This window comes from Mandrillus leucophaeus, unplaced genomic scaffold (genome assembly GCF_000951045.1).
Source record: "Mandrillus leucophaeus isolate KB7577 unplaced genomic scaffold, Mleu.le_1.0 Scaffold504, whole genome shotgun sequence".
In the NCBI taxonomy this organism is placed as follows: Eukaryota; Metazoa; Chordata; class Mammalia; order Primates; family Cercopithecidae; genus Mandrillus; species Mandrillus leucophaeus.
In genome coordinates this window covers 1,177,285-1,188,999 of record NW_012105410.1, presented here as the reverse complement: position 1 = coordinate 1,188,999, position 11,715 = coordinate 1,177,285, and the positions used below count along the sequence as shown (strand labels likewise).

The 11,715-nt window shown below is 41.8% G+C and overlaps 1 protein-coding gene across 1 annotated transcript in view; it reads left to right on the top strand.

Moving 5' to 3' along the window:
• The window catches only part of MRPL48 (mitochondrial ribosomal protein L48), an 84,332-nt gene that overhangs the window by 16,817 nt on the left and 55,800 nt on the right, over window positions 1-11,715 (top strand). Inside the window, exons 2-3 of the mRNA XM_011996200.1 lie at window positions 2,970-3,022; window positions 6,626-6,663. Of these exons, the coding sequence (XP_011851590.1) occupies window positions 2,970-3,022; window positions 6,626-6,663 (91 nt within the window). The remainder of the gene's footprint in view (window positions 1-2,969; window positions 3,023-6,625; window positions 6,664-11,715) is intronic.

Here is an 11,715-nt window from a genome sequence, read left to right as displayed (position 1 = left end):
TCCTGAAGTAGTGGGCAAACTCTTTGTATATCCATGCCTATATGCATTTGTCTAGGAAGAGGGCTCATGAATGAGCAGATCCGCAGCAACATCTATAACTGCAAAAGCTAAGGATTTCTCCTAGCCATTTCCCCCTGGATTTCCTGCCAGGTATGCTTGTTGTTCACACCACCTATTTTGACTTCCTCATACAATGCCTGCAGTATTGCTTAGCTGTTTAATACAAATGTATGTCTGTGTCTCCAGCCATCCAAATGCCTGAAGGACAGAGATTATGCATATATTTTTTGATAGCTTTATTGAAATATAGTTCACATAACCTACAATTCACCTATTTAAAGTGTGCAATTCTGTAGCTTTTATTATATTCACAGAGTTGTACAACCATTACTACAATCAGTTTGAGAACATCATCCCAAAAAAGAAACTCCATACTCCTTGGCTGTCATCCCCAGCTCCCCAGACCTTCCAGCCCCAGACAGCCACTAATCGACTTCCTTTCTCCATAGATTTGGCTATTCTGGATATTTTACAGAAATGGAATCATATAATATTTGATCCTCTCTGACTGGTTTATTTTATTTAGTGTGATGTTTTCAAGATTCATCCCTGTAGTTACATTTTGTTTTTATATACTCTTCAGCATAGCGGTTGGCATATAAGCCTTCTTTTTTTTTTTTAACTTGAGACAGGGTCTCATTCTGTCACCCCAGGCCGGAGGGCAGTAGCACGGTCACGGCTCATTCCAGCTTCAGCCCCATGGGTCCAAGTGATCCTCCTACCTCAGACTCCTGAGTAGCTGGGATCACAGGCGTGCACCACCACGCCTGGTTAATTTTTTAATTTTTGTAGAGAAAGGGTCTCCCTATGTTGGCCAGACTGGTCTCAAAATCCTAGGCTCAAGTGATCTTCCCACTTTGGCCTCCGAAAATGCTTGGATTGTAGGCATTACCCACTATACCTGGCTTATAACAGACTTTTTAAAAATAAGCTTTATTTTAGAATAGTTTTAGATTTACAGAAAACTTGCAATGACAGTACACAGAGTTCTCGTATATCCCAATTTCCCCTGTTACTATTATCTTTACATTAGTGTGGTTTATTTATTTATTTTTTGAGACAGAGTCTTGCTCTGTTGCCCAGACTGGAGTGCAGTGGTGTGATCTCTGCTCACTGCAACCTCTGTCCCCTGAGTTCATGCGATTCTGCTACCTCAGCCTCCCAAGTAGCTGAGATTACAGGCACGCACCACCACCCCTGGCTAATTATTGTAGTTTTAGTAGAGACGGGGTTTCACCATGTTGGCCAGGCTGGTCTTGAACTTCTGGCCTCAAGTGATCCACTTGCCTTGGCCTCCCAAAGTATTGGGATTACAGGCTTGAGCCCCTGCACCCAGCCTAGCATGATTTTTTTTTTATAATTAATGAGCTAGTGTTGGTATATTATATTAACTAATGTCCATACTTTATTCAAATTTCCTTAATTTTTCTCTGGTGTCCTTTTTCTGTTCCAGATCCCATTCAGGATATTATATTTTATTTAGTCGTCATCTTTTCCATAGGCTCCTCTTGACTGATAGTTTCTCAGATTTTCCTTGTTTTTGCATACTAGACTTTTCATACATCCATGTTGAAAGAATTAAAATTGTTATCCATAGTTGGGCATGATTTTCTCTTGATGTTATGGGACCTTAAGAACAGACATTTTTTGTTTCTTTCCCGTAAAACAAACAAACAAAAGAACAGACGTTTGCTTGGGAGGCTGAGGCAAGGGAATTGCTTGAGTCTGGGAGATCGAGGCTGCAATTGCTATCATTATATTTGTTTTTTTGTTCTTTCCTGCATTGTGAAGGATCATTATCGCTGTTTTTTTTATTTTATTTTTGTTTTTTGAGACGGAGTCTTGCTCTGTTGCCCAGCCTAGAGTGCAGTGGCAAGATCTCGGCTAACTGCAACCTCCTCCTCCTGGATTCAAGCGATTCTCCTGCCTCAGCCTCCTGAATAGCTGGGATTACAGATGCCCACCACCACGCCTGGTTGATTTTTGTATTTTTAGTAGAGACGGGGTTTCACAATCTTGGCCAGGCTGGTCTCGAACTCCTCACCTCGTGATCCACCCACCTTGGCCTCCTAAAGTGCTGGGATTATAGGCGTGAGCCACCTATCACTGTTATTGAGAGAGACAGTGTGCTGTAATAGAGGCATAGCTTTTGTAGTAAGTCAGTCCTCTTTTTTTTTGAGACAGCGTCTCATTCTGTGGCCCAGGCTGGAGTAGAATGGCGCAGTCTCGGCTCACTGCAACCTCCGCCTCCTGGGTTCAAGCAATTCTTCTGCCTGAGGCTCCTGAGTAGCTGGGATTATAGGCACGCGCCACCACACCTGGCTAATTTTTGTATTTTTAGTACAGACAACACCATGTTCGTCAGGCTGGTCTTGAACTCCTGACCTGGTGATCTGCCCGCCTCTACCTCCCGAAGTGCTGGGATTACAGGCTTGAGCCACCACGCCTGGCCATTAAGTCAGTCCTCTTAGCAGCTTATTAGGTATAAGTTTTTGGAATATAACCTCTCTGGGTCTCAGTTGCTTTACTTGTAAAATTGTCTTGCAGTGTTTTGAGAATTAAAGAAGACTTAATAAAGCCCCTCTCATGATGCTGTGCATGGCAGATGCATAGTAATTATTGATTGATATTAGAAAAAAATGGGTTAAGTTGGAAATGGTAAACAGTGAAAAAGCAGTGTGGAAGGGGGACTTCTGTTTCTTGAGCATTTACTGTAGTGGGTGGAATGAGAACGATGACCTTGGTTTGTTTGCATGCTTGGTGTTAATTGTAGGATAGGTTCTTTGCTAGATAAAAACATTTTTGTCCTCTTTTGGTTTGTGTACTGTGCTTTTCTTGCCTCTCTGAGAAGATATACTTGGAGGTCTATAAATGCTTAAGATTTTCCTAACGTGGCTGTTTTGCTATAGGTGCTGTGCCTGAGGAACAATACCATTTTTAAGCAAGCCTTTTCTCTCTTAAGGTAAGGATATTCATAACAATAATTAAAGATAGGTAACATTTGCCTTTGGCTTCATAGTTCACACAGCATTTTTTCATCATATTTACTTGCATGTCTATAAGCACATCAAGCATCTCCCCTGCTACCTTGCTCCTTCTCAATTCTCAGTTAGTAGCATCTCCATTCATCTAGTTGCTGAGGCCAGAATACTTGCAGTTAATCCTTGATGCTGTTAATTCTTTTTTTTTTTTTTCCTTTTTGAGATAGAGTTTCACTCTGTCACCCAGGCTGGAGTGCAGTGGTGTGATCTTGGCTCATTGCAACCTCTGCTTCCCAGGTTCAAATGATTCTCCTGCCTCAACCTCCCAAGTAGCTGGGATTACAGGCACCTGCCATCATGCCCGGCTAAATTTTGTGTTTTTGTAGGGATGGGGTTTCACCACGTTGGCCAGGCTGGTCTTGAACTCCTGATTGCAAGTGATCTGCCCACCTCGGCCTCCCAAATTGCTGTGATTACAGGTGTGGGCCCCTGCGTCTGGCCAGATGCTGTTATTTCTTCAGCAAAACTTGTTGGCTTTACTTTTGAAATATATACAGAACCTTTTTTTTTTTTTAATTGAGACTGAGTCTCCCTCTGTTGCCCAGGCTGGAGTGCAGCGGCATGATCACAGCTCACTGCAGGCTTGATCTCCCGGGTCAAGTGATTATTCCACCTCAGCCTCCCAAGTAGCTGGGTCTATAAGCGTGTACCAGCATGCCCCATTAGTTTTCATACTTTTTGTAGAGACAGTGTTTCGCCCTGTTGTCCAGGCTGGTCTTGAATTCCTGAGCTCAAGTGATCCGCTCAAAGTGCTGGGGTTACAGGCATGAGCCACTGTGCCAGACCTAGAACCATTTCTTTCTCCAGTTTTTGCCTCATGCTTTCTGTTTTGCTAAACCACTACGGATCAGCTCCTTGTCTTCTCATTGCCTTTACTGCTATCACTTTGCCTCCCAACTGGTCTCCCTATATTTACCTTTGTCTTCAATTCTTCACAGTAAAGCAGAGTGATTTTTTTTTTAAAAGATACCTAACATTATGAACATAAGAATGATTCTTTTATTCATTTATTTATTTATTTATTTATTTATTTATTTATTTATTTATTTTTTGAGACGGAGTCTCGCTCTGTCGCCCAGGCTGGAGTGCAGTGGCGCAATCTTAGCTCACTGCAAGCTCCGCCTCCTGGGTTCACACCATTCTCCCGCCTCAGCCTCCCGAGCAGCTGAGATTACAGGCGCCCACCACACGCCCGGCTGGTTTTTGTATTTTTAGTAGAGATGGGGTTTCACCATGTTAGCCAGGATGATCTTGATCTCCTGACCCCATGATCCACCCGTCTCGGCCTCCCAAAGTGCTGGGATTACAGGCGTGAGCCACCGCGCCCGGCCAAGAATGATTCTTTTAAAGCCAAGTTAGCTCACATCACTCCTTTGCTCCAAATTCTCCAGTGGTATCCCATCTTACTCAAAATAAAACCTGCAATCTTTACCATGGCCTATAGGACTTTCCATAATCTGTATCCTCATTTTATACTACTTACTCAGCATTAGCTACACTGTGGTTTCCTATTCCTTGATAATCTAAGCACCTTCCCACCCTAGGATCTTTGCACATTCTTTCCTCAGATATCCATATGGCTTGCCCTGTATTTTATTCAGGTTTCTGCCCAAATGTCATCCCAGCCAAGAGGCCTTCCCTGACTACTCTATGTAAAATATACACCCATCCATCAATCTCTGTTCCCTTGCTTTGCTTTATTTTTCTTTATAGCAGATGTCACCATCTGACACATTTTGTATATATAAAAATGTTTAACTGTCTTTCCTTGCCCCCTAAAAATAAGCATCATGGGGATACGGACTTTTAGTTTTGTGGACTGCCCTATTCCTAGGCCTAGAATGGTATCTGACACATAGTAGGCATTTAATAAATATGTGTTAAATGTATGAATTGACCCTTATAGTGACCTGGTAAAACAGATGATATTATCTCCATTTTATATAAATAACTGGGGTCTGTTGTTTTAACATGATGGAGCTAATTTGGGTTGGAATTAGGATTCAAATCCAAGTTGTCTTTTTTTTTTTCCCAACTGTTCTGTATATAAAGTGCAACCTCCCCATTGTTTTTCTTTTTTCTTTATTTTTTTGAGACAGAATCTCTTTAGCCTAGGCTGGAGTGTAATGGCACTGTCTCAGTTCACTGCAACCTCTACCTCCCAGGTTCAAGCAATCCTCCTGCCTCAGCCTCCTGAGTAGCTGGGATTACAGGCACCCACCACCATGTCTGGCTAATTTTTCTATTTTTAGTAGATTGTATTTTTAGTAGAGACGGGGTTTCACCATGTTGACCTGGCTGGTTTCAAACTCCTGACCTCAAGTGATCCATGCTCCTCAGCCTCCCAAACTGCTGATATTACAGGCATGAGCCACTGTGCCTGGGCTCCCCATTGTTTTTCTCTAGGTGCTGATGAAATACATTTGGTGGTTTATTTCCCTGTTCAGCAGCAAATATGCACCAAGTGTCTTTTGTGTGTGGCAGCCACAGGATATAAAATAATGTATCGTATATCTTCCTAAACTACTTGGCACTCATGATCCTGGATGATTTCTTGATTCCTTAACATTTATTGAGGGCTTTCTCCCTTTATTTCCCTTCTAACTTTTAATTTTTTTTTTCTTAATCCCAAATGTGATAGTATCCCCTTCCATCTTAATCTATTATCCCATCTTAATGAGTCAACTGCTATTTAATAAACACCTCCTATGGTACCATGCTATTTTTTGTTATCTTTAATCTTCACAAAAAACACTACAAGACAAATGTAAATATCATTTTACAAAAGAGGAAACTGACTCAGAGTTTAAGATACATTTTCAGTCCCATGAGATTGTAGTATTATTGTCTGTATTTTTTTTTTTTTTGAGACGGAGTTTCACTCTTGTTGCCCAGGCTGGAGTAGAGCGGCACAATCACAGCTCACTGCAACCTCCACCTCCCGAGTTCAGGCAATTCTCCTGCCTCAGCCTCCCGATTAGCTGGGATTACAGGTGCCCACCACCAAACCCGGGTAATTTTTTGTATTTTTAGTAGAGATGGGGTTTTGCCATGTTGGGCAGGCTGGTCTTGAACTCCTGACCTCAGGTCATCTGCCTGCTTCAGCCTCCCAAAATGCTGGGATTACAGGCATGAGCCGCTGTGCCTGGCCACTTTTTTGTTTTTTAAAACTCACCTCAAAATAGTTTCACCTCCCTAGTAGAAATGACAGTACTTTCCTTTGTGTCCTATTTAATTTTGAACGTTTCTGTTCCGAATCAATACCATATTGTGGCTCACATTTGTTTACCAGCATCTTTCCCAACTAGACCATGGATAGAGACATCTTACTTATGTTTGCATTCTCAGGATGTGCACTTTGGCACACAGTAGGTGCTTATTAAAGTTTGTGGAAGGAAGAAGGGAAGGAAGGAGTAAGGAAACAGCATTGATGCATCTTTAGTGACAGAATATAAATTTTGAAAACTATGCAAATAAAATACGGGTTTCTAATTGTATTCAACATACTTTCTCCCTCCTTTTAGGTTTAGAACTTCAAGAGAGAAGCCCATCTATTCTGTAGGTAAGCAGTTTTTACCTGATGTAGTTGGCCTACTTTAAGTGACCCTTTAGCACTCTATAATAATTTTGCATTCTATAATAATTGTGCCTAGAAGGAAGCCTACCATATCTTTGAGAACAGTGGCCTGAACCAAACCCCACCCCTCCATGCGTGCATGGAATAGAACCATGGGTGAGAACATAAAGTAGTGGTTAAGAGCAAGAGCTCTACAGTAAGTTTGGATTCCAACTGTACTACATATTTATTCGGTGATCTTTGGCTATTTCTCTGTAGCTTGGTTTCCTCACTTTAAAAAATGAGCAGGCTGTGAGGCCAGGCATGGTGGCTCACGCCTGTTATCCCAGCACTTTGGGAGGCCGAGGCGGGCGGATCACCTGAGGTCAGTAGTTTGAGACCAGCCTGACCAACATGGTGAAACCTTGTCTCTACTAAAAATACAAAAAATTAGCTGGGCGTGGTGGCAGGCACCTGTAATCCCAGCTACTCAGGAGGCTGAGGCAGGAGAATCGCTTGAACCCAGGAGGCAGAGGTTGTAGCGAGCGTGGTGAGAGACTGTCTTTACAAATTTTTTTAAAAAAAGTAACCAGGCATGGTGGCACAGGCTTGTGATCCTACCTACTCTGGAGGCTAAGGCAGGAGGATCACTTGAGCCCAGATTACAGTGAGCTATGAACGTGCCACTGCACTGCAGCCTGGGTGATAGAGCAAGACCCTGTCTCCTAAATAAAAAAAAATTTTAAAAATTAAGAAAAGAGGATAATTATAATACAAACTGCAGTGTACCATTTGAAGATTCAGTGAGATAAAAGATATAAAGTGCTTGGCTGGGTACAGTGGCTCATGCCTGTAATGCCAGCACTTTGGGAGGCCGAGGCAGGCGGATCATGAGGTCAGGAGATCAAGACCATCCTGGCTAACACGGTGAAACCCTGTCTCTACTAAAAATACAAAAAATTAGCCGGGTGTGGTGGCGGGCACCTGTAGTCCCAGCTACTTGGGAGGCTGAGGCAGGAGAATTGTTTGAATCCCAGAAGTGGAGGTTGCAGTGAGCCGAGGTCACACCACTGTACTCTAGCCTGGGCGACAGAGCGAGACTCTGTCTCAAAAAAAAAAAAAAGATATAAAATGCTCAAAAAGTAGCAGCTGTAATTGTTATTATTAATACTGCTACTATTCTAGACCTGTCTTGCATGTCCATCATCAGGCTAGGACTTTTCTCACACTGTTTAATCCAAAATGAATGTCCATTCAGTCTGATTAACTCAATGGATTTCCATCTCTGTTTCAACCCAATTACTTGCCATTTTTCCTTTGTCTATTATGTGAGAAATTTCAGTGGAGTTGTTGGATTTTAGTGATGTTTGTCATGTGTCTAACAAGTATCAGAGATAAAGGAATGGAAGTAAGGAAGGGAACTAACATTTTTTACTTGATGCCTACTGTGTGCAAGGAAGTGTGGAAGAGGCTTTACATACGTTAATTATTTTAGAAGGTGGCGGCAATGTGTAGGGAATCACCATTTCTACTGGACCCGAAGCCCAGCATCTCAAAATAATGGACTTTTTATTTGTACATTCTCATGACAGGCATGTATCTTATTAGACTGTGTGTTAGATGCTGGGGATACAAAATTAAGAGGATATAATCCTTGCTGTTTAGTAGTTTTAGAAGCTTATTTTTTCCCCAGGAATAACCCAATGAACATTTCTTTACCCACCATTTAGATTCAACTTTTGTTAACATTTTGTCACGTTAGCTTTTTAAAAATCAGACATCATGATACTTTACCCTTGAATAATTTAGCTTGGGTTTTTAGAAATAAGGATATTTTCTTTCTTTCTTTTTTTTTAAATTATAATTTAAGTTCTGGGTTACATGTGCAGAACGTGCAGTTTTGTTACCTAGGCATACACATGCCCTGGTGGTTTACTGCACCCATCAACCCGTCACCTACATTAGGTATTTCTCCTAATGTTATCCCTCCCCTAGCCCCCCACCCCTCGATGGGCCCTGGTATGTGATGTTCCCCTCCCTGTGTCCATGTGTTTTCATTGTTCACCTCCCACTTATGAGTGAGAACATGTGGTGTTTGGTTTTCTGTGGTTTTTGTGATAGTGGAGTGCCTGCAAAGAATATATTAAGCAGCCCATTGGATACACTGATCTTGAGCTAAAAATATAGGTGTGAGTTGAAACTATAAATATGAAAGTTATTATTTTGTCAATTTTAATTGAAGCCATGGGAATGAATGTGATCGCTTAAGGAGAAAAGGTGGAGAAGAGACCCAGGGATCATATACTGAGGAATTTCAACCTTAAAAATCTGGGTAGAGGGAGAAAGGCTAATGAAGCTGAGGAAGAGAGACCAAGGTGGAGAAAACCTGGATAGTATAGTATCATGGCAGGCAAGAGGAGAGCGTTTCAAGAAGGAAAGAGTGGCCAACCATGTTACGGTTTCAACTGTGCTACTGAGAGATCAGGAAAAACATGAACATGATAGTATCCTTGGATTTTAGCAATCTAGAGGTCATTGGTGACCTTGGAGCATAGTCTAGGTAGGTGGGGTGGATAGGTTGTAGAAATTAACCATGAGGTGACAAGTGAATGAAAGTCCAAGAGTTAGGAAAAAATGACTGTAGACAATGCTTTAATAAAGTTTGAGACTGAATGGGTCAAGAAAATATTGGCAGGAACTGACGAGGGATGTAGGGTGAAGGAAAGGTTTTTAAAAAAATTGTTTATCTCTTAATTGTACTTTTTATTTTGAGAGATATAAAAATATAGAAAAGTAAAAGAGTAATATGTCAAATAAACCCAGAATTGGCAACTATTAACATTTTGTCAGACTTTCATTGTCTTTTTGGTATTCAAACAAAAAGGTCTATGTTCAAGTCATTATTGTCTAGCCTTGGTCTTATCCCTTACCCTCCTCAACCATAGGCAAAGTTTATTTTGAATTGGTATATATTCTGAGGAAAGTCTTTTAAAAAAATTATTAGGTTGGTGCAAAAGTAAAAATAATGGCAAAAACTGCACTTTTGCACCAACCTAATACCATTAAAATAATCAACTGTTAAAAATTTGAAATGGATGCATATGGTAAGAATAAACTTAAACTGTACAGAAGGGTATATGACGAAAAGTTAAATTTTATTCCCCTTTCTCAGCCTTTTTTTTTTTTTTTGAGACGGAGTCTCGCTCTGTTGCCCAGACTGGAGTGCGGTGGCCTGATCTCGGCTCACTGCAAGGTCCGCCTCCTGGGTTGATGCCGTTCTCCTGCCTCAGCCTCCTAAGTAGCTGGGACTACAGGTGCCCACCACCACGGCCCGCTGATTTTTTATATTTTTTAGTAGAGACGGAGTTTCACTGTGTTAGCCAGAATGGTCTCGATCTCCTGACCTCGTGATCCACCCTCCTCAGCCTCTCAAAGTGCTGGGATTACAGGCGTGAGCCACCTCTCCCCGCCCTCTTTCCCAATCTTAACTCCCTCATGATATCCACTGATAGCAATTTCTTGTGTATCTTTCAGGAAGATTTTATATATATATGAAGATTTATATTATGTGTGTGTATGACTATATCTTAATGCTGGACATTTAAGTTGTTTTAGTTTTTTGCTGTTTCAAAAAATGGTACACCAGCCATTTTCATATGTCTTTGTAAGCTTGTTCCTGTACATTTGTAAGATAAATTCCTGGAATTGAAATTGCTGAGTCAATGCATTATGAATTGGAGATTTTGATAAGTATTGCCAGACTATCCACCAGAGAAGTTGTATTAATTTACATTTCTATTTTCCAGCCCAAACTGAGTTTTATAAAACATTTATTGTTAGCTGGAAGCACTGGCATGGACTTGTAGTTCCAGCTACACGGAAAGCTGAAGTCCCAGAACAGTCCTTTGAGCCCAGGAGTTTGAGACTGTACTGCACTTTCATTTTGTCTGTGAATAGATGCCACACTCTAGCCTGGGCGATACAGCAGGATCCCATGTCTAAATAAATAAATAAATAAATAAACAAACAAACAAACATATATATATATTTTTTAGATGGAATCTGGCTCTGTCGCCCAGGCTAGTGTGCAGTGGGGCGATCTCGGCTCACTGCAAGCTCCGCCTCCTGGGTTCATGCCATTCTTCTGCCTCAGCCTCCCGAGTAGCTGGGACTACATGTGCCCACCACCATGCCCAGCTAATTTTTTGTATTTTTAGTAGAGACGGAGTTTCACCATGTTAGCGAGGATGGTCTCAATCTCCTGACCTTGTGATCCGCCTGCCTCGGCCTCCCAAAGTGCTGGGGTTACAGGCGTGAGCCACTGCGCCCGGCCTTTTTTTTTTTTCTGAGACTGAGACATGTTCTGTCACCCAGACTGGACTACAGTGGCACGATCTTGGCTCACTGCAACTTCTACCTCCTGCGTTCAAGAGATTCCCATGCCTCAGCCTCCCAAGTAGATGGGACTACAGGCATGCGCCACCATGCGTGCCTTTTTGTATTTATTAGTAGAGACAAGAGTTTCACCATGTTGGCCAGGCTGGTCTCTAACTCCTGACCTCAGATGATTCACCCACCTCGGCCTCCCATTGTGCTAAGATTACAGGTGTGAGCCATTGCACCTGGCCTAAAAAAAAAATTTTTTTTGTTAGTGAAAATTATGTCTCATTTTAATTTGCGTGTCTTGAGTTTGTCATCTTTTCATATGGTTATTTGCCATTTGTATTTCTTTCCTAATGAATTGCCTATTTATTGATTTATTGATTTATTTATTTTTGAGAGTCTCACTCTGTCAACCAGGCTAGAGTGCAGTGGCATGATCTCGGCTCACTGCAACCTCTGCCTCTTGGGTTCAAGTGGTTCTCCTGCCTCAGCCTCCTGAGTAGTTGGGACTACAGGAATGTGCCACCATGCCTGGCTAATTTTTTTTGTATTTTTAGTAGAGACAGGGTTTCGCCATGTTGGCCAGGTTTGGTCTCTAACTCCTGACCTCAGATGATTCACCCACTTTGGCCTCCCAAAGTGCTGGGATTACAGGCGTGAGCCACCATGCTTGGC